This window comes from Rhinolophus sinicus, linkage group LG01, assembly GCF_036562045.2.
Source record: "Rhinolophus sinicus isolate RSC01 linkage group LG01, ASM3656204v1, whole genome shotgun sequence".
NCBI classification, from domain to species: domain Eukaryota; kingdom Metazoa; phylum Chordata; class Mammalia; order Chiroptera; family Rhinolophidae; genus Rhinolophus; species Rhinolophus sinicus.
Window position 1 is genome coordinate 29,269,090 of NC_133751.1, and position 24,128 is coordinate 29,293,217.

Consider the following 24,128-nt stretch of genomic DNA (forward strand, 5'->3'; position numbering starts at 1 on the left):
TGCAGTCACGTCAAAACCACCCTCAGGATTAAATAGTAATTATAAACAAATGTCTGTGCTCTGGACTGGCATCCCAATACTTTTGATAACGGCCAATTCTCAAGTAACACAGGTCTTAGAATCCTTCCCCTTGGGTGCCTGTCCTGGACACTGGTCCAAGGCCAGGCCTCCCATGAGCACTTACGCTGAGTAAGCCAAACCCATGTCTCAACCCTGCCCAGCACTTTGGCCTGACATCTAATCCAGAGGACTTGGAGCAGATCAGTGCAAGGAGGCAAAGAGATTTCAACAGCATTTCAGTAAATTGTTCTGGACTGTTTAGTGTAAGTGTGTGAAATGGAAAACGTCAGAAATACAAACTAAAAAGAAAGTGCCCAGACATAATATCCATTCAGTGATACAACGGGAAGAGAATCTAGGTTATTTAACTAATAGTTCCACGAATAATTGGAAAAGCTCTTGAAACAAGATGAAAAATATGAAAGAATATGAAACAAGATGCAAAAACTTGAAATAACCAGCACAGTGCAAGTATCTATGTATTTGACGTTCAAGAGCGTATGATTCATTTTCTTATAAAATGCTGTTTTTATATTTTGATCTTGTAACAAGCCCATGGTTGCTTCAGTGAGAAAATAATTAGAAAGTACTGTCCGTATATTTGGGTTTTATTTTTATTTTAGAGAAAAATGAAGAAAACGTCCCTAAGGAAAAAATATGAATAAGCTCTGTACTTCTGGTTCCTAATGTTTAAAAGCCTTAGTCTCCTCCACCCCCAGAATGCCACCGCCTCTGATTGTTCCTGTAAAGCTGCCTTTCTTACAAGCGGAGAAGAGAAATAAAAGTGACTGTCGTTTTCGTAAAGGAAGAGTACTTTTCCACAGGGAGCTCCAGAATCCCAGCTGCATTGCCTGGTGGATGCTGCTCACGGTAACGATGCCAGCTATCGCCAGGCAGTAGCTTGCACTGAAGCAAGGGGATCATTCATTGCTTCAAAACAGGCCTCCTGGCAAGGCCCTGGCAGAAGCCAGATGGCTACAAATGAAATCCACCTGGATGCGGAGTCTGAACATTCCACATGGAACAGATTTGTGCACAATTAAAGAAGAACGAACTCTGTTTCCTCTGGCTGCTTGATCTGTTCAATTGTTCCATGGTTCTCAAAGTGTCTGAACCAGCAGCATCTGGAAACTTGTTCCCCATGCACTCTCAGCCCCACCCTACATCTTCTGAATCAGAAAAAGTCTAGGGTTTTACAAGCCTGCCGGTGGTTCTCATGCATAAGCAAGTTTGAGAACTACTGGTTTAAAGCTATTAGGTTGGTGCAAAAGTAATTGCGGTTTAAAAGGTTAAAAATAATTGCAAAAACCGCACTTACTTTTGCCCCAACCTAATATTTGTGACAGAAAGGGGCCGTTTTGTGTGCGTGCCCATCTGTGCAATTCTCCACCGGTCACACCTGCATCACAGCAACTTCCTGGCATCCTGACTTCCCTTATGGGCTGTGGGGGACCAGGGTATTCATCAGCGTCTGGAATAATGCAGCCCCAGTCCTTTGGAAGTTTTCCCTCAGTGGAGCATTGCTTTTCTTTTTGCCATTGGTGGAAAGTGTTGCCCCAGGTGATTTATATGCACCCTTTAGTGTGAGAAGCACTGACCAGGTAACAGTTCAGCAACGCAGAAAGCAGCATGCTAGAAGTGTTATCTTCCAGGATTAGTAAATTGAGTACTCAGACAGTTAACATTATAAAACAAAAACATCCAATAGCCAGTAAAAGCAAGCAACAAGTGGAGCTGGGAGGGCAAGGACGATCAACCCAGGGAAGAAAGAGATGGAAGACAGGAAATTGGGAGAAAGAGTTTCCTTTCTCCTACTCCCCTTTTTCACAGCCTAGCCATATCCTGCCCGGGCCCACGGCCGAAGTCACTGCTGCCCCCGGCTTACTCCTGCCTTTATTCCCAAAGCACCACTGGGCCATTTGCATGAATTGCGTCCCCTGATTCTCTAGGCTGAGCTTCTTTCAATATCTTCCTCCTTTGAGAAGTTTAAGGAACCCCTTCCTCTTGGTCAGACAGGCCCTTTCCGGCTCCATAGGTTTCATCATCTGTGCAGGAGTTAGAAGGAAGCAGCTTGTTGGCAGTATCCTGAGCACCAGCTGCCTTTACGTTTAGGTGTAGTAGGATGTTATTTCCCGAAGTGTATTCCTGAGAACCCTAAGGGCCCCCCACGTGTCCCCACAAAAATAGTTTGTCAATTAAATAAATTTTAGAAACACAGATGTGGGGGAGGAACAAATGTTCTTCTACGCTCAGGGTTCTTCGGGCGTGTCTAATAATCAAATAGACATGAGACAGATTAACAAGAGAAAATAACAAATTTAATACATACATATGTATGGGAACCCTGCATACATGAGAGAGTCAGAGACCTTACCTGCACAGGAGGTTCAGGGACAGGAAGGGGGATTGAGGTATGTAAGACATCCTGAGCTAGGGATGAGGTGATGCAGCTTGTTGGCTTCAAAGGGTCATGGCAGGATGAGTAAGAGCAGACAGTTAGTAAACAGAACTTTGCCCTGCCCTATAGGTAGGTCAAAAGAAGTGTAGTTTTGAGTCAGCTCTGATCATCTCTTATTAAGAGCCAGGTTCCTCATGCAAGTTCTTCTAGATAGCTAAAGCAAGGGGCAGAAGTTTCTCTTGAGCCAGAAGCTAACATTGCCTTTAGCTCAAAGTCATCTACATACCACGGAGGCACACCTTGGGGTGACTCATTCTGAACCCAGAACATACTCAGTCTTCCGCTTACCAATTTATATGCAGATTCACCTGTGAAAGAATAGGTGGCCCCTGCTTCAGAGACCTAAGAGACCATGATATGGAAGGTCCCCAGAGGGACGAGGACAGGACTAGGGGAGGGGACCTGGGAACAGTATCAGTGCGTAAGGGACAGGTACATACGTCGCATCCTGAAGAAATTATGCAAAGGACTTGAGGACATACTAGATTTGGAGATGGATGATACCTACCCAAGCAGAACCTTTTGCCTTTAATTTCTTTACCAAACACCCTCTTGTTCTTGCCAAATTTTGGGAATTGCAGCTGAAGAGACACGTTGGGAAAGGCTGAGATCGGTATTGGAGCCTGAAAGTGCTCGGCGGCCTATGCTCTGAGATCGTGGCTTGTATGGCGCCCTCAGAAGCCATTGTGAGCCTTATCTACCCGGGCACAGGGGGTGGCAGTAGGGAATTCAGTGACAGTCGAGGACAAAAACTGCCTGTGGCTAGACAATAGTAAGTTTCTAAGCACATTTTGCTCTCATCTTGGTCTTGAATAGCTTTTCTCTCTCATAGTGATAAGCCACTGTGCCTCAGTGGCCCTGAGGGTGTTTCCCAAGGCCATTTTAGGAGTGGACAGGGCTCCGCTTGTCAGAAAGGCAGCCAAACAGTGTAGTTTTGAGTCAGCCTCTCCCTTTTCCTGTACACTTCCCTCTTCCTCACCCTGGGGCATCTTTGGGCTTTGGGGGATTGGAGGACCTAATTGCCCTGCACATATAATTCCTTAGAGAACAAAAGAGCTTTGAAACTGCACACACAAACATATACACACATTTCAACCAAAAGGAAATTAGGTTCCAGTTGTTGAATTCTCCGAGAAAAACTATTTTACTAATCAGTTGAATCCTAATTACTTGAAATGTTAGGAATCGCATTTGCTCCAAAAGGAAGATTGAGCAGTGGTGTCAAGGAAAGTGGCTTTGATGCGAAGATACTTGCATTGTAAATATTTGTGGTTATGATTAGGCCTGGGTGTATGCTTTGCAGTCCAGTGTTTTCTTCTGTTCTGAGAAAGCATCACATGCATCTCAGTAGAAGTTTGAATGGATCCCTAACTCTTTAAGTCTCACATTATCCCCTCAGCATGGTGTCTAGCTTCTGGACACCTTACTGGTCAGTGTGGAAGAGTGGTATGGAAGAGCAGAAAGATCTAGTCCCAGAAAGATGGGCTTGAATCCTGGCCCTTTCCTATCAATAGAGTAACCTTCTGTCACCCTCCATTTCCTCACCTTCTTTCCCTCTGGCCTGGAAGGGGCTGTCCAAGCACCAAGCCATCTAGGACAGGACAGAGGAAGCAAGCTATTGACTTAACTACATAACGCTTAGGCTTAAAACTCAACAGGCCCAAAAGCCTTAATATAAAATTTTCAAAATTCTCAGACCTTTATAGAAATATAAGTAAAGCTAGGAGTAAATAATTCAGAGAAAAGCAAGTAGAGTAACAAAACAACAACAACCACAAAATTTAAATATTCTCACTGCTAATCAGAAATTAAAATAAAAAGACCACATTTTGCCTATCAAATTAAAAATGACAACATTTTTTGAAAGTGAAGATCTTCAGTGTTAGCCAGGATACGGGGAAAGTTGCACCCTTTTACGTTGCTGGTGGGCATGTAAATTGGAACAGCTTTCTCTAGAGCAGTGTGACAGAATGTGTCAAGAGCCTCAACAAATGTTCACACCCAGCTGATCTGGTAATTCCACTTCCAGGAATTTATCCTGAGGAAATAATCAGACATGTGGACAGGGATTTATGTAAAAATGCTAACTTCTATGTTATTCTTAATTGGATACAGCCCAGTGACTAACAATAGAAGGTAACTCCATAAGATACTATGATATACAGCCACTAAAAATTGTCTTTAAAGAATTTTAACTGGTATGAGGGAAATATCAAAATAATAATGAATACTATGATCTTAATTTTATTTTAAAAAAAAATAAAGATAAACACATAGAAGGTTAAAAAAAAAAAAACTAAAAGAAATATACCAAAATGTTAGCAATTGTCTGTTTCTAAGTGGTGGGATTATGAGTGATATTTACATTCTTTATACTTTTCTTAATTTGGTCAATAGTATCCAGAGGGGGGAAAGATTGTATATTATAAAATAGTCCTCTTTAAACTGTTAATGAAGTATTCATGTATAAAGAATTATCATTAATGTAAAGAGGAATATTTTTAAGACCTCCAATATCTATAGCTCTAGCATAACAAGTAAATCAGGAAAGGCAGACATGGGATCAAGGTTGTGTTCACACATACACACCAAGCATAGGTGTTTTCTTTAAATAAAACCGCCTCTAGACACGAGGCTAATGTTGGACACCAATGTGTTGGACATTCGTCATCAACACTCATGTTGTTATCTACTGATTTTATATTTGGTATTCAATTCCACTCCACAGTTTTTTGACTGTAGAGGACATTAAGTGAGATCCTCTTTTATATGGATGGAGAAATAGGTTCACTGACCACATGCAACCTAGATGGGGATTTTGAAATGAATTTATTTTAAGCGAATATGTCAAGTGATGTGGTTCTGTTTTGGCGACCATCACAAGTACCAGCCCTGCATGTTTGGAAAGGTGGGTTGCTTTCATTAAGGATCCCAGCAGTACAGTTACAAGTGGTTAAAAGCATTCTTGCTGAATTGTTACTTTCTCAAGGCTCAGTGCTGGCCTAGCCCAGGAAACAACAGGAAATCAGCATCACATCTATAACTATGAAAGCAGTCTTTCACTTTGTGGCTGTATTACACACTAAATTAGGGTTCCCAGACCCAATTCCAGTATGAATGGGGGAGTTCCCCCGACACCAACAAACAATTCTCAGACACCAGCAGCATGTCCAAGAATTCAACTCAATTCTGATGCTGTCTGCCCGGAGATAGCATCAGATTCCACAGGTTAAGGGTTCGGTCCTACAAGACTGCCCCTCCACCCCACCACACACAGACACTTCAGATGCCAGTGGCAAGCCCAGGCTCTTCTCACCAGCCGGCTGTAGAGTGAAGGTTCCAATGAACCCTCCAACTCAAAATGTTAATTTCAAGTCCAGGTTGTTGACCGACAGGCTATAAATCAAAGGTTCCCACAACCCACTCCTTGGGTTCAGTTAACTTACTAAAATGGTGCACAGAACTCAGAGAAACGTGTAACTTACTAGATCGCTGGTTTGTCGTCAAAGGATAACACTCGGGAACAGCCAGATAAAGGGAGGCATAGGGCAAGGTATGTGGGATGGGATACAGAGCTTCAATGCCCCCTCCAGGTGTGCCATTCTCCCCACATTTCCACATGCTCACAAACCCGGAAACTCCAAACCCTGTCCTCTTGGGTTTTTATGGAGGCTTCAGTGCGCAGCCATGATTGATTAACTCATTGGCCATTGGCGGTTGATTCAACCTCCCTGCCCCTCTCCCTTCCCTGGAGGTAGGGGGTGGAACTGAAAATTCCAACCCTCTAATCACAGGATTGGTTCTCCTGACAACCACACCCATCCTTAGGTGCTTTCAATCACCGCGTTCACATAACAATAGACATCTGCATAGCTCTCCTGACTTAGGAAATTCCAAGGGTTTTAGGAGCTGTGAGTTGGGAACTGTGAACAGAGACCACATATATGTGAGAAATATATTTTGGTCATTTCTTATAAATCACAATCTCTCTCTCTCTCTCTCTCTCTCTCTCTCTCTCTCTCTCTCTCTCTCTCACACACACACACACACACACACACACTAGCTCCTAGTATGACAGTTCTATTAGTATATGCCAAAATGGGGGGATATCTAGATGATAGGTAGACAGATAGATAGATAGATAGAACATAAATGATAGATACAGATATAGATATAATTGCTAAGTATAAAAGTTGAAAGAATGTTTATAGTGTCTGTCGTGCGGGAGACCCTGCTCGCTGCGCCATTTGTCGTGCAGGGAGACCTGCAGGGTCTCTGGTCCCGCTCCCCACACAAGAACGCAGGACATGGTGAGGCCAAAAAGGAACACCCACGGAGCCATAGGTAGGGGAGTCATACCACTATATTCTCTCTGGCGGCACTATACTCTCACTGGAGGCTGGATCCACACTGTCCGCAAACCGCCATCCACGCTTGCCAGCCCAGCCGCCATCTTCTTGCTAGCCCCATCCTTCTTCTCTCCTTCTCTCCTCTCTCCTAGCGTAGCCACAGCAGTTATATTAGTGGCCAATGGCTCACTGGTTACAGCTGACGGCCAACTAGCTACAGCTGATGGCCATGCAATCACAGTTGGCCATTTACTACCTGAGCCAGGCACCTGTCTATGTGAGGCCGAGAGCCTGGAAACTACTCTCTGGGGCTCCGCCCCCACAGTGTCCAAGGATTTTAAAATGTCAGAGAAAAGGAGACTAGAGATGAGCTTTCCTTGAACTAGAAGTTCTCAATCTATTAAAATTAAATATCTGGTGCTAGAGCCTGGGAATGTGCATTTTACGCTTGATCTTAGCCAAAGGCTGAGAAGTGATGGAAATGTGTGCTGCTCTGTCATGTATTTTATTCTGTGTTGTCCAATACGGTATCCACTAGCCACCTGTGGCTGTGGCGCTCATGAAATGCAGCTAGTATGATGAATTTTTATTTTTATTAATTACTTTTTAATTTGAATGTCAATAGCCACATGTAACTAGTAACTACCATGTTAGAGCGCCCTTAACCGATAGTATACTGCCCTTCGCTTGGGGATGAAATGAAGCCATTTTTCAGCCCGCCCTTCCAACAGGTTGTGCCTTTTGTCACTCTGACACAGTGATGCTCAGATCATGGCTCAGAGCTTTCACTGTAACTTCTGGATATTGGTGGCAGCACACGTGGCTCCAGAACCTACTACTGAGAGCTCGAGGGGCCATCATGCCTTCCATAGTTGCACCCAGTCACCTGAGCTGGGTTTTGTAACGTAATTTGCTCTGCATCGTCTTTAATGCCCTGCTCAGAACATAAAACGGTGTTTCCACAGCTTTTACCACCCCACAAAACAAAAAGCCAAAATCTCATCCTCACCCCAGGATTTCTAACTTCCTATGTTTGTTTTCGTAGTTGTTGTATTTTTAACTAACGAAATCATTTCTAATCTTCTCTCCTGTTGTTTAAAGGTTTAAAAGTTCAGCTTGGTGAGGTTTTATGGGACTTTTATGGGAAGCCAAGTGTTGTAAACATATCCAAATTATCTCAGCAGTGTAGTTTACCCAATCTTTTCCTATGCACCCTGACCTGACTTCCCTTCAAGATGTGAAACAGATGGGTTCAATTAGAATGCTCCAGCAATTTCAGGCCATACGTTAGGGTTTCTCATATTCTAAACCTGGTGAGATCAGTGTAACTCTTGAACAGAAACAATAGTCCCCATCCAGACTCTACGCTGGGTGGCAGAGGCGCTGTGTCTGTCTGTCCAGGACTCTGTTCCGGCATCATAGTGTGGCACCTGCCATCTCTTAGAGGTGCGGTGCATGTCGGTTGAATGAATTCATGTTCTTGCCATAGAGAAAGGGGGCTGAAGGGATGATATAGGATGAGAGAAAACAGGATCCAGGAAAGGCCACGTTTGGGATAAAAGCACTTCGATTCAGAAGTGCTTACCCTCCACAGCTTTACTCTGTCATATGTAGCAGGTAAGAAGAAGAAGGATTACAGCGCCAAGTAATCTATTCCCATCCCGGTGAGGATCATTTGGTACCACAATGGTGATTTCCTAGGCGGACGCTCGTAAAGGGCTCTGCAGAATTGAAATTGCTCGCAGAGGTGGAACCAGGAGAGACGGGCTGAATTTCAGCTCTTAATAATTCAAATGCCTTTGTGCTGTGGCTTGCTTATTTATTTTTCGTCTAATGTTACAGCTCTAAGAAACTTTGCAGTTAGACTGCCTATGGTTGTGATGTCCCGGTCCGCTTATCGGCATTTTTTATTTTCCTGAAATTTTAGGCACAGAAAAATGAGAGAGAATCAATCCGACAGAAATTGGCACTCGGGAGCTTCTTTGATGATGGCCCAGGAATTTATACCAGCTGTAGCAAAAGCGGGAAGCCAAGCCTTTCCTCTCGGTGAGTGTTCTTTTGAATTGATTTTCTGATATGTACCTAATGGATTTTGTCATCTGACTACATGTTTCATAAAAGGTATCTTTTAATTCCTTGAGTATTATTTTTTTCATAATACTATCACGTTTATTTGGATTCTGGACAGACCTCTTCTGACTTGTTTGTTGGGTTTGTTTTTGGGGTTTTAGTTTTTGGGTTCTTTTGGCCCATTTGCCCAACCTCTGGAGGTCAGATTTCTGTATTTTATTTTTCTTCTAGACACAGTAGTGATTTTGCATTGTGATGGGGGAGTCAGGGCACACTCTCAAACAAGCTGGCTGATGCTTAGAGAAGTGTGGCAGACCACCAGGTTCCCCATTAAGCAGTCCCAAAGCATCCAGCATCACCCCCTGATACATCTGATTGCAATGAATACTGGTAACTGAGAAATTCAGTTCCCACTTTGATCATTTAATGTTTATTACAGAGCTTAACCTGTCCTCCGGGTGGTTTTTCTTTATCTTAATTTATTTCAATATATCATTGCTCCTTATCGATATTTATTTCAGGATATCATTGGCTATTGGCATAGCTTCCAATCCCAATTAAAATATATTAAAATCATAATCTTACCTAGAAAAGAGGGCTGTAGACGAGGGCGTTTCAAACTTTAATGTACAAATGAATCACTTGGGGATTTTGTTAAAATGCTGATTCTGATTCAGTGGGTCTAGGTGGGGCTCAAGATTCTGTATTTCTAACAAGCTCCCAGCTGATGTCCACGCTGCCTGTATACAGGTCACCCTTTGCTTAGTAAGGGTATGGACAATCTGAAAAATTAGCTATTATGAATATAGGTATTCCAAGTGATGAAAGCACATAGAACTTTGTTTTAATAAAGACGGTAGTAACGGAAGACCCATCAGTATTCTCTTACTGCCTCCCCAACTGTTTGTTTCTGGTCAGAATGGCTGTGTCTTCCTAAGGCAAATACTCCCTGTGTAAGGACTGGGTATGGTGACCGTGTTAGGCCAGATGTGGGAGACACAGAGTATTCATGCATTCCTTCAGCCAGTAGATTTCCACTCTCTTTCATGTGAGGCCTGGAATTAGACACTTTAATACCTATTTAACTCTATCTGACTTTCAGTAAGCCTTGTACTTCAGTCTGACCATTAGAGATTCTTCTCAATCAGCAAATATCAGAAGGCGCGCATGCACACACACATGCTCACGTATATGCATATTTAGGAATCACTGTAGGTGGGTTAGTCCGTCAAGACAGGAGCTGCAGCTTGGCCATGCAGAGTTAAGGCATCTCTTCCTCAGCTGGGAGCCCACCCAGTCGCATAGAATTCTCTCGCTCTTTTCCCGTCATTCCAGAGCTGGAAAGTCAGCTTTCCCCTTTGCTGTAGAAGCACCTGTTTCCCCTCCCACTGGGATGTGGCAGGAAGAGCTCTGGCCTGGGGACCTGGAGACCTGAGGATTAGTTTTAGTCAGCTTCTAATTTGGAGACTTTAACAGTTTACTCACTTTTACCATGCTTCAGTTTCTTCAATTTTGTAAAATGAGGGGATTGGACCTTATAGTCTTACAGATTTCTGCTACTACCTCTAATATTCTCCAAAGCGCCAAAAAGTTTTTTTCTAGAAACTCCATTTCTTTGCTTAGCAATGTCTGTCTTATCTATCCAGTCCAAATGGGAGATTTTTGTCTTTTAAAACAAAGTTGGGTAGATAAACATAGATAGATATACATACACCCGCACACATACTCACTCATACATACATATATATAGCTGTGAAAGTGAAATAATAACTGCAAGGTATATAATGACACAAAATAAGAATAGCAGTCCCCGTCCCATCCCTCTCTATTCTTCTCCCACTCTTCTAGAAACAGTAACTTTTAACTCCTTGACTGTTTCTTCTGGTATTTACATAATGTACCTCTAAGTATGATTTAAAATTTGATTTAAACTCTGTGTCTTCTTAGTGTTTACTTTTAAATAACCACCCTTTACCTACTATAGAAATTTGGGATTTAACTCTCTTTTACAGCCCTCCCACAGATACGTCTATATATTCCAAATCCCGTTCTCCTTTAGTTATTTCACAGTTTGTGGTCAAATAACTATTCAATGTTCACATTATTAAGATCATGTACTATTCAGCCTGAACCATGTCATAAAATTGTATGGTTATTTGAGTAACTGTGTTGTTTGTCCTGAAATTAAAATTGCTTCATTTTCCGATTTGCTGGTCCATGATTTTGACTGCTATGTTATATTCCACAGTGTGACTACATCACAGTTTCTTCTGGTACTCTTCTGATGATGGACATTGGTTTGTTCCAAAGGTTTTGCTCTTGTAAACAGTGCTGCTTATAAACATTCTTGTACATGTCTTTTACTGTCCGTGTGCAAGAGTTTCCCTTTGGTGGACATGTAGGAGTGGAATTGTTAGGAAAATACACGAATGCTCACGTTTAAAAGATAATGCCTATCTTGTTTTCCAAAATGGTTGCAACAAGTTACATGCCTACCAGCAATGAATCAGAGATCCTCTGGATCCACAACCTTTCTAACACTTGATATTACCAATTATCTTTTACGTTTTTGTTAATTGAATGGGTATAATATGGTATTATTAGCCATCCTTGGTTCCTCTTCTGTGAAATGTCTGTTTGTGTCTTACTGGATTCTTTTTTTAATTTATCAAAGTTCTGTAGTCATGATACTAATCCTGAGTAAGTTGTGTATATTGCAGATAACTTCTTCCAGGTTGTAATTTGTCTTTTCACCTCTTCAATGTGTCTTTTATGACCAGAAATTCTTAATTTTAATATAGTTAATTTTTATCAAACTTTACTTTTAAAGTCAGAGCTTTACTGTGTCTTATCTTCTGCCCCAAGGTCCAAAGACATCAACCTCGATCTCTTACCAATAGTTGAGAGTGTTGATTTGTCTTTAAAAGTTCGTAATAAATCAGGAGTTGGTTTCTTGATATGGAATGAAGAGAAGTCTAATTTCATCTTTTTCCATATACATAATCATTTCCCATCATATTTATTAAACAATTCCTTTTTTACTCACTAATCTTACAACCCACTTTTGTATGTAGTAGACATTAATGGGAATACGTTCTATTTCACTGATTACTATTTCTATCACTGCACCAGTACCATACCGTCTAATTACTATAGCTTCAAAGTAAGTCCTGATATCTGGATAAGCAAGTCACTCTTCTTACTCTTTTTCTTTGGAAGTACTCTGCCTGCTCTTGCTTTTTTATTCTTCCATATAAATTTTAAATCATCTATTCAACTTCAGCAAAATACTTTCTTAGGATTTTGCCTGGAATCGCACTGAATCTACAGATCGATTTAGGGGAGAATTACATTTTCACAGCATTAAATCTTTCTATCCATGAACATGGCCTGTCTCTCCTTTATTTAGATCTTACTGAATATTTCTTAAGGTTTTGTAATTTTCCATTTAGAGATAATGTGCATCTTTTCTTACGTTTACTTCTAGATACTTGAAATTCTGGTTTTATCTTAAATTTTCTCTGATAATGCTTTCTCTTTGTTTGCTCCTGGTGAACAGAAATGCAGCTAACTTTGTATATTCGTCTTATTTCCAGTCACTTTGTTATTATCGCTCCTATTATTTCTCCACTCTCCTGTTATTTCTAGTAAAGTTGTACATTCTTTGGGATTGTTTAAATAATACCATCTACTCAGAAATAGCAACTTGATTTACTTCTTCCCAATCCTCATACCTCTGGTTTCTTGCTTTGTTTTATTGCAGTGGTAGGTAAGGTACACTGATACATGGAGGATTAAAAATGGTAGTAGTTGAAATCCTTGACTTATTTCTCATATTGATGGGAATGCTTCTAATGTTTTCCTGTTTAGGATGATGTTAATTTTATGTTTTCTTTAATCTTTCTCTTTTTGAGTGTCATGCAGTGTGGCCTGCAGGGTCTCTGGTCCCGCTCCCCACATAAAAACGCAGGATATGGTGATGCCAAAAAGGAACACCCACGGAGCCATAGATAGGGGAGTCATACCACTATAGTCTCACTGGCGGCTGGGTTGGAGACACAGGAAGCAACCCTGGGTTGGAGACACACGATCCGCAACCCTCACTCCGCCGCTTGCTGGCTCAGCCACCATCTTCTTACTAACCCCCATTCGCTGCGAGCGTAGCCATAGCAATTACATTAGTGGCCAATGGCTCACTGGCTACAGCTGACAGCCAACTAGCCACAGCTGATGGCCATCCAATCACAGTTGATGGCCATTTACTACTTGGCCAGCACCTTTCCACGTGAGGCTGAGAGCCTGGAAACTGCACTCCTGGCTCTGTCCCCACATTGAGATTTATGATTTTCCCTTCTATTCATAATTTACAATTAATTTGTATTAGGAATAGGTATTTAACTTTATTACATCCTTCTTCTGCATTTGTGGAGATGATTATATGATTTACTCTGTCGATCTACTAATGAATTAACGAATTACATTTATAGATCTTTGAAATATGGTGTGGGGAAAATCTGTCCATTTTGTTTACATTTTCAAAATTTTGGGTGCAATACTTTCTCATTTCCTTGAATGTATTCGTTTTAGTTAAGTTGTTTAAAATGTTTTCCTCTGATCTCTACATTGTCCATGATTTTTTCTGAGTTTATTTTATATATATATATATATATATATATATATATATATATATATATATATATATATTTCTGCCCATTAATAATTAAATGTGAAACACGGAAAGCTGTTTGTAAACTCTGTGGTTTGGGCTTAGTGACATATATTGTCTCTTCAAGAGACCTTCCCTAACTATCCAATTAAATGATAAACACCGAACCTACCTATCACTTTCTCTTCTCTTAACCCTGCTCCTTCCTCCTCTTACCCTGATTTGTTTTTCTTTGTGGTCTTATCACTACCTGACATCATATTATATAAATATATTTAACCTGTTTGCCTATCTCTAGCACTAAAATATAAGTTCCAAGAGAACAGGACTGTTTTGTTTACCACCACAACTATTGCCTAAAATAATGCCTAATACGTAAGTCAGTCACTACATTTTTATTGAATTATCGAATGGTGAACTTTCCTCTAGAATGGTCAGATAACAACACAAACTTTCATTAGGGTGTATCCAATTAAGAGTTATCCAAAGATCTTTTCTCTTGGGCTGTAAGTTGCCACAGAGAACTCCCTAATGTAATCCTGAGGAGTTTTAAGCCTGGCTACCAGTGTTTTAAGACTCTGGCAAGGAGATGATTGCAGGTTCAGCATGTAGAATTTCACCTGTTAATTCTCCCTTCGGTAAGCCCCTTCATTGTCCCCTCAGCTGTGCCTGAGCGTGCCCCAGTCCAGAGCTTCTCTGATTCAAACTTCCTCATTCTTCTGGCCACAGGTGGACAGGGCCAATAGAAGGTCTAGATAGTCCTATCAGGTGTTCAGACAATCTATCTTTGGCAGTCCTACTCCATTCCTGCCTTCAGATGTACCTGAGCGTGTCCAGGATTCTGCAGTATAAATACATGTGCTTCCTTCACCAGCCAGCTCTGCAGGCATCTAGCCAATTAAGGTAGTTTGGTCAAACACCTCTCATCCATCTGCATTTTATTTTCCAAATTCTTTTCCAAACGCTCTTCTGTGCTATTATTGTGTTCTTTTCCATTTTCTTTGTCCATGTTGGTTTATGCCTTCTTTGTTCCTTTAATATTATTTTAATAGGATTTCAGAAGAAAGAGTAGATAAATACCTGTGTTCAATATGTTGTGTTTAAATAGAAGTCTCAGGAAGGTTTTTACTACTTTTAATAATAGAAATATCTTCTCAAATAAAATCCTGTGCAGAAACCCTCTGACCCTCTGGTTCCGGAGGGTGGAAGGAGAAGAACAGGGATACCCCTGCCCAAAAATGCTTCCCCATCATTGCCCTTTAATGCCACTCCACACCCTCCACCTTAAGTGCCCCTCACCATGCCGCCTCTTTGGTGCCCCTCTCCATCCTTCCCCTACGAGCCCCCGGGGCCCACCTGAAATTCTTCTGGCATAGCAAAACTTGAAAAATCACTGAGTCACTTTTCCCCTTTGGAGACAAATCTCTAAACACATATGTATTTCACAGTAGCTCAAAACAAGCTACACTTGTTGACACGCCATAAGGAAGATTATTTATACCCTGTTCTTTCAGATGTTTTTATCTGCACAGGCTGGGGTGCGATCACCCTCTGTAAGAACACGATGGCTTTTTGGATACCCCTTAGGATGATGATTAATAATGACACTTAATGTTTCTAAGAAATACCACTTTGTCCTTGTAAATTGAAAGGCTGCCAAGACTGCCATTCCCCCTCGTGAGTAATAATGTAGGAGAAAAGCCCTGGGAGATGTTCAGTTATAGTTGTGTAACCCATATTCCCCATCCCTATTAGAATTAATTTTTTTTCTAATGTACTATAATCCTGACGTTCTTCGATCACGTCTTACTTACGAAAGTACTTGAGAGGTGCTAGAACTTTGAGGTCAGCAATAGCATGCTCCAAAGTGTACCAGCGCACATGTGTTGAATTAGTTAAATCATCAGAACCAGGTGAATCTTACATGAATGTACTACTCTGACAAGCTCGGTACTTAATTTTAAAGGAGGCTGGGGACTTAACTGGCCCAGCAATGGATTCTGAAGTGCTGAGCTTACTTTTAAGGCAGGGCCTACGCAGGTAAGGGGGATCTTCGGCAAACTAATGGAGTTCTGTGTATGTATTTTAAAGGATGTGCATTTACCTGTAAAAATGAACTTCATACACATTATATGAGACACTATGAAGTATCAGGAGGGTCTTCTGGGAAGATGGGTTGAAGCTGCTCCTGTGAGTATATAGCCTTCTCGGTTGTCCTTTGGGTTTCAGCCCCACTGAATTTTTCTAATTGGTGCTATCTCCCAAAGCACTTTTTGAAAGAGTAACAAGCTGTTAAATGTAAGCTAGGCTTACAATAATCCCATAAAGAGATTTCATGCCTACAACTGCAGCAAAAATATTTTTAATACAGCTTCATAATTCAACTAATTAAATTTGACTTATACTGAAATGTGACAAATATAGGAAGTGCCATTTTTCTCTTCAAAGTTTGCTAATCTACACATAATCAGCCTTTTCGAACTGAGACTGTGTGACCTTGGTCATGCTTTTTCTATTTAAAGACATTTCAGCAAAAAGTTTGTAAAAGCTTAAAAGGAAAGGAGAAAAATGAATTACTTACTTTTGATATAAGGTTTCTAAGAAATATTAGGTATACTCATATTCTTGGGGGGGAAAATCAATTTCTCTTACTACATAGTATAATACTTTTTTATAATATACTTTTATTGACCAAATTAATCTTGAATCAGCATTGATTATATTTTGGATTCTGAGTTGATATAACTTAGTTTTGTTAAAGTGATGGAAACTGGTTTGGCCGCTATGAGAACACGAGACAGAGTGATCAGACATCCAGGAAATCTTTCCTTTTTCCAACATTCCAACCTGATCTGATATTGTAGAGAAAACTTTCTCTGGCTTCTCCATTCTCCTCTTCTCAGGGTAATGACAAAATAAACCTTACTCTCACCTCTCTTCTTACTTTACCCAAGGTAGATTTTATTTACATACATATAAATGCAATCTAATACAGTCTTTTTCATAAAGCATGCAATGGGATGGTGTAACCTAGAATAGCTTCTTTACAAATATTATGAATATTAGGAAAAACAGAAATTCCCCAGAGAGCTTTTGAGCAGTTGTTTTGAATAACGATTACTGTTTATTTATCTCAACCATTCCAACATCCCCAAATCAACATTCATTTCTTTCTTATAGGTTGATTATTGGTGAGTGGCTGAGACAAGACCAATAATAGATGCCCACCACCTCCTTTTGTGTGTGGGTTGGGGCAGAGGGGCGCACCATAGCCCAGGGAGTCATATCAACTGGACAGAGAATATTGACCTAGAGAGTCTTTAAAGAAATTGGATTCATAGGAGCTTTGAATATGAGGAACTGAGAATCTGTACGTATAATCTGCCATGAAATTACAGGTCGAACCAGCATCATGTTGGTAATAATTTTTATATAATTTCGTGGCAGAAATAAGCAGAATAGTCATATGTACCCAGCACAGGTGAGGAAAGAGGTGGTTCTGCTTCATCACAATGAAACTTGCTTTCTGCGGCATTGTTTTGAAGTAATAGGTGCATACTGTAGCAACCTATTTGTAACATGCGACGTATCTTTTATATTTCATATTAGTCTCATACATATATACTAATAATTTACTTAGAAACCCTTCATATTAGTAATTCCAAAGTACATGTCACTGCAAATGGTGGTTTACACATTTTTTTCAAAAAACTATTTGAAAAGTCCTACAGAAAACCTATCATTTCTTTTATGTCCTCCAAGGATTACCACTAATATTCTACAATATTACACAATTTTAAAACTGAAGCAAGATTTGAAGTGGCTCTTTTGAGAAGCGATAAGATTAAAATGGCAAAACAAATTTAATTATGTAAGCAATTCTTCTCTTTCACAAACCTGAAAGAAAAGCAAATTGGTATTTGAGAAATTTTCTTTGTCTAATAAATAGCCTCGCTTTACAATAATGCCAATGACCCCAGTTTAATTAGGTGCAATTAATTTTGTGCAAGCGAAATTTGACATCTTGCTAGAGGCATAACCAGCTGTACCCTGTCTTACGAATTTTTTTTTTTTTAATCACCAATGAGAATTCATTGTCAGAGCTATTGCAAAAGGGTGGGAAGCAAACGGCCAGGGGGCTGCATTTTATGTTTAAAAATGGCTCCAGTGGACAGCTGAATGTTTAATTAAAAGAGCTTCTAGGAATGATTTTTCATTGGTGCACCATCTTTGAGAAGTCATCGTGACTTTATTACTGCAATTTGCACTCCCTTTGAACGGTGCGCCCACACACGTGTCTGGACACACACAGCTCATATGAAAACTGAGCTCCTTGAGAGTTTACAAAAGCATTCACTGCTGCTAGAAAACACCATCACTGACTTCAGGTGAGCTGTGTCATCTGGAGGTTTAACACAACCCTTTTGTTCAACTTTATAAAATGTTCTATGCCCCTCAGATTATTCTCATTTAGATGATCCCATGCATTAAAAACCCATGGAAGATATTTCCCAAAAAATCCACTGCCAATTAAATGGTGACACATGCCTCTTAACACTTAGAATTGTTATTTTAGTTATTGAAAGAGTCCTTTTAGGCTTATTTGGATATGCACTTTTATCACATGTGTCTTTTGTGCATTCAAAAAAAGAAAAAGTGAAATGTGTCGGTTAAGGTAATCCGAAACCCTTTTCAGCATTGGAGTCCAATTTGCCATTTTACCACTTGCCCTCAGAGTTGTCAGTCTTTGCTTTTCCACACAATGTCACCCTGTGTGTCTTCAGAAGATGCTTCCTTGCATCACCTTCTAAGCCACTGTCCCTGTCTGCAAGTTTTGGTGCTGGAGCCATCTTACCAGATGGCATGAACAGTCAACTACCAGAGCCGGCCTCTTCCTCAGTGGTCCTTACCTGGCTTGTTGGCCGACAGGGTTACAGTTCAGTGGAGCAGTCCTTCCACTAGCTGCCTGGGTGGCAGAGTTTGTGACACACATCCCGATTTTAAAGACGGCAAAGTATGCATAACCACGCTTCATAGAATCAGTGCAATTCAGTAGATCTACTGCGTTCTTTTTAATGACTGCATAGACTTCAGATGATCACAAATTAAACCATGAAAGAGAATGTCTTTGAGATAAAGCTTACAATGGAACCAAGCCTAAATGACAACCCCAACACTGTTTAAAACATGAACGCAAAAAGTGGTGGAAAGCAGTAGTAATTCAGTGATCAAGAGATTCAAAGAATTTGCCATTTTCACAAAATCCAGTTATACCCCTCAAAAATACTTACAGACACTGACTTTCCAACTGCTATAATTTTACCCCAGCCATGTGAACGTTGTCACAGGTCTGGAAGGGGACAAGTGTTTCTTCAGCTCCAACAGCTGAAACTCATGAGCAGTTCAGGCAGATACAAATTTAAACTCCGTCTGGGCTGAGCAGAATAAATAGGCTGGCTTTAAAAATGCAATTAAATGTGTATCAGTTACTTTAGAATCTATAATCTATTGCAGGTCCCAGGAGGAAAATGGGATTGAAACTGGGATGTCAACAGTTGAATCAAAAAGTCCATCCACAGAAATGTTCACTTCTTGCTGTCCTCCAAGAGAGCCCCCCCACCCCACCCCCAGAACCCTGCCAAAAACAGAAGCCCAGCCTGACTCATACGTGAGTCATGGTTCCTGCATACACACCATCTGAGTCAGACACACAACCATCCTGTGCCACCTGTCACACATTTAATCCTACTCACCTTTTCTCCAACACATAAGTGCTCATCAGCTCTCCTATTTTCTCTCCTTTGCATTTTTTAATTCCTGCTAAATGCCCACACATGGCAACTCAGAGGCACTCAAAAGAGAAAAATTCAAAGTCAATTTCTTCCACCAAAAAATATTTTGGTATTATTTCCTACCACTTTTTCTGTGTATCTCTCTCCACATTTTTGTTTACAAAGTTGAAATCATACTATACCTACTATTTTATAGCCGTTTTTTCCACTTAATATATCAGGAACATTTGCCCATATTCATAATTATTCTTCTATCATACATATTTGTACTAACTGCATAATGGCCCATCATATATGTCACCAAAATATACTTAATGAATCTCTGAAAGTGCCCTGGCCTCTCAAGAAAGACTCTCTAGTCCTAGAGTAAAATACCAGTTTTGTGACCTTGTATAATTTAACCTCTTAGCCTTAGTTTTCTCATATGTAAAATGGAGGTCATAATACTTTATGTATATCTGAGGATAGGTAAATATATAAAGTGCCTAGCACGTAGCAGATGCTCAAAAATGGTCACTTTTTATTTCAGAATGTAGGTTGCTTACAAATCATTAGGCTTTAATTCAGATCAAAGTAAACCACATGTGTTGCCTAGGAGAGATGGCTGTTTTATTCCATCAGTATTCCAGTATCAGAAGAAGCCTCATTCTGGTCTTCAGTTCATGCTAGAAAAGAGTTCTGGTGAAATGCGTTTTTTCCAATGTTAAGATCCTATAATTACAAATTTAATTACATGTAAGTGGTCATTAGTGAAGGAACTGGACACTAATGTGGAATTAGATCCAGCAGCTGTCTGAGGAAGGCAAGTATTTATAGTTCTCTGGAGAATCAGATTAGGATACAGGGGCTGATGCTTCACCAAGGAAAAGCTGGTGAATCCGAATTCCCCTTTTCCATCCGTGTTTTATGTAGTGAGAAGATTCTGTGGCCATGTGCTGTGGGATGCCTGCCAGTCACCATGTGAACATGGATAGATGGAAGTGTCCAGAACTAGCCTCAGGAAAGGCGGCAGGAAAAGAGAGTATGTGCAGGAGTAGGAGGAGAAAACCTAGCGAGGGCACCTTGGGAGCTGCCATCCTCAACTGCTGTTGAGGAAGCCAAATGCCTGAGTCCTGTAAGACGTGGGGTCAGGACAGGCCATAAAGAGACACAACACCCCCCTTTCCCCACCTCCTCTCTGTAGCACATAGTTTAGAACTGCCCTTAACTTCTCTGGGCACGTAACTGCTGGAGGTCTGGCTTCCCGTCCTGCGTTTATTTCCATCGCCCCAAATTCACCAGGACCTTCGTTCTTCTTCTCTTCCCTGCTCATTCTCTCTTCGTGGATGACACCTTACTTACTGATTCATGTCCAGGTAGTAAAAGTGTTTCTTTTCTCACATGTAAGATAGGGAGTATCTGCTAAGTGGTGGTTTTTGTGTTTGTTTCTGTTTTTGTTTTTTTCCAATACCCCATATAGTCCTGTTTGCCCTATATATTCCTAAACGTTGCTGTTTATACATTGTGATTTGATGATCCAAGCATTGGTACCTGTTAGAAGACCTGGTTTCTGTTATTCTTGGTGCAACTACTACTATGCATGCACTTAATATAAGGGTCATGAACTGTAAATAAAATAGAGACCTGCAAGAAACTAGGTTAGTAAAGTAGGGCTGTAGCAAACTAGAAAATCTGTGCCCCGGTCAGAGGGGACAGCTGCTCAGCACCAGCTTATTGATGCCTGGAGTTAGTAGAGACGTTATTGCCTGGTCATCAAATGGATGAGTGGAGGGAGAGTTAAACATCCCTTTTCTCTCTAGTATCCTTGATAGATCTTCTGTGTGTGTGATGATAAATGTTGGAACAGTGATATTCTCACCTGTTATATGAATACCACTCCTTTTAAAAAGTCAGATTATTATCCCATGCATCACACAGCCCATAGCAAAGAAAGTTAACACAATCCCACTAAAGTAAAATAAGAAATAGTATATTTTCTTAACAAATATTGAGAAGCAAGTACTTTGCCTTTCCCTTTTTTTTTTCTTTTTTTTTGTAATAGGTATTTCTATAACTCTCATGGTAAATGTCAATATGAAACAGTCAGCAGGGAAAAAAAGAGGAAGGGGCCATGTTTAGGGGATGGAAAAAAACTATTTTACAATCTTTCAACCTACCTCGGCACATTCCATAGAGACACCGTTACACATGTGATCACACACTAGAACTTACCCGAACTTATCCAAACCTCAGTTGTTCTCAAATTCTTTCTTCACGACAAATCCTTAGAAAAATGAAATGTGTTTGCAGCTACCCTTGGGTAATTACAACCCACATTTTATGTTCCTTCCCCTTTGAAATTCTCATGAAACAGAAAAAGATATGGTATAAAAATATGGTTGATTATTCATTATAAAGAAAGTCTTTAAATAATGCATCAAAGATCCAGTAAAATAAATGGGAAGAATGTATTTTAACAGCCCTTTCAGAAACTAGTTGGGGATATTGAGTAACAAATGGCACAGCAGGGCCCGTGGTTCTCACAGTCACGCTGGTTGTGGACAGACAATGAGTAAGGCATGTCTGAAACCCCTAGCCTATGGGACACTCCTTCTCACTGTGTTTCTTAAGGAAACCACACAATTGTCTTGAAATTATAAGTAACTACAGGAGGTATCTGCCCTTTAAAATTGTATTGCCATCATAGGCAGGATCTAATAAATCCAACCTTAAGTTTCAGTGTAATATGGGGGAAAAGCCCCTGGATTCCAAACCCAGAGGTCTAGCCTGTCATCTCTTGCTTTGTGACTCTGTACCAATTATCTGTTGCCACAGTGCTGATGTGTAATCAAAAACCACCCACATCAGTGGCAGACAACAGTAAGCTCTGAGTGCTGCTTAGAAGCCCTTATAGGGCGGATGAGCCGTTCCGCTGATCAGAGCTGGGCTCACATGGGCTTGCTCGTGTGTCCTGAGGTCAGCTACAGGTTGGTGAGGTCCCGGTGCTGCTCTTGGCTAAGCTCTGTCATGTGTCCCCAGCTTCAGTTGGGACAACAGCTGATTGAGCTCTGTGCTATGAAGTCACTCATCTGCCAGCAGGCTAGCCTGCGGAGTGGCAGGATTGCCTGACAGGAGACTTGGAACTGGAACAAAGGCACTTCTGCATTCTGTTGGCCAAGACAAGTGAGGGGTCCTGCCCAGGGGTAGGGAAATAGACTCCACATCTTGATGGAAGAAGCTGCAAAGTCCTATTACAGAGGGGGCAGATACCAGGAGGGGAAGAATGGGGACTATTTTTAGAATAGAATCAGGCTGTCACCACTCTGGCCCAATTCATTTGACTTCTCTGGGTCACCATTACCTTGCCTGTAATCCACAGGTGGTTGTTCAACCCAAGGAGAGAGTGTAAGTGAACATACTTTTAAACTTAAATTCAGTGCGCTATTTCAAGTGAAGTTAACTAAAGGGTAATGCAGGGGGTAAAACCAAAGAATTTTAAACATTTATATGAAGATGCTGGTGGTCCAAGCTGGTACTGGGAGATTTCCATTTCTAAAATCAGAAAACACCAAAGAGTTCTGGAGTTCAGAGCTGGCCTCACAGCAGTCCAATCACAGTGACCACACCAAGGCCAAGGACAGAGGCCGAGTCACGGTGGCTCCTGCACCACCAGAAGTCACAGTGACCCTTGGGACCATCACATTGTTTGTCTCAGGAAATCAACTGGTCCTGTCCTTGTATTTTGTAAAAAGTCTTATCTTTCTGCCACATCACATTACCACTTGGCTAAGTGTTTGAGGTATCCTCTTAACAGTTAAGAACTTTTCATCCCTGCCATCCTCGCAGTTCTGTGCGTGTTTTAGTCATAGCCCTGGTTAACAGTAGTTGGAGGGCAGCACAAAGCGTTTCTAACAATCTTCCGCAGCGTAAATGCCAAGCAGATGTGGGTGCTGAACAAACAGCCTCTCGACTCTTGCCTTCTCGACTCTTCTGGCCAACAGGCATTGTCACTCAGAAAGCCACTTCCGTTCCCACTGGGATGTCCGGAAGGCAGTCTTTATCTCTTCATTTTTCTGATCAGTCTCCATCCAGAACACCCTTTTTCTAGACCCTCGGGACTTCCTGTCAGTGTCTCTGGGCAGCAGTATGGTTTTTCTTTTTCTTTTTCTTTTTTTTTTAAAGTATGGGGTTTCTTTCCTTTTTTTTTTAACTTTTATTTAAGTGTGTTTTTCAAGGACCCATCAGTTCCAAGTCAAGTAGTTGTTTCAGTCCAGCAGTATGGTTTTTCATTGCTGCCTAAGGAGAAGAGGTTTCTGGGAGAACCAGAACTAAAATGCACGGGCATGACAGATAGATGTCAAGCAGCCTTTTGGAGGCAACTCTCTGCTAAATGCCATTTGAAACACCAAGTAACCATGACTTGGAGACTTTAAATTATATTGCTAATTAACATGATGAGGAATCATGTTGTGTTTTCACCTCAGACTGCGCTTGAGAGATCCAGACGCAGTAGACCCCCGGCAGCCTGGATTTCCAGGCTGTGTATGCACTGCAGTGTGAGTGACAGAGGCCAGGGACTTCCAGCTTGCAGGAGTAAGCCTCAGGACAGCCACACCGCTGCAGGGCAGGAAGGGGCCGGAACGGGCGTTCTCTAACTTGACCCTGTGTCACAGAGGCCTCGGGCAGCACCCGGTGGCCCTGTTCACCCCACAGCCAGGCTGCTGTTTGAGAGCTGTGGTTGTGTCTCCCCAAAG

At 41.1% G+C, this 24,128-nt stretch overlaps 1 protein-coding gene across 9 annotated transcripts in view; it reads left to right on the plus strand.

The window, feature by feature from the left end:
* SCHIP1 (schwannomin interacting protein 1) overlaps positions 1-24,128 on the plus strand; it is a 669,685-nt gene that overhangs the window by 633,304 nt on the left and 12,253 nt on the right. For 8 of the 9 annotated variants that reach the window (XM_019731976.2, XM_074327035.1, XM_019731977.2 and 5 more), the window contains one exon: positions 8,795-8,913. In XM_019731976.2, coding sequence (XP_019587535.2) covers positions 8,795-8,913 — 119 coding nt within the window. Of the gene's footprint in view, positions 1-8,794; positions 8,918-24,128 lie in introns of all 9 variants that reach the window. The other variant, XM_074327067.1, reaches the window with a different exon arrangement.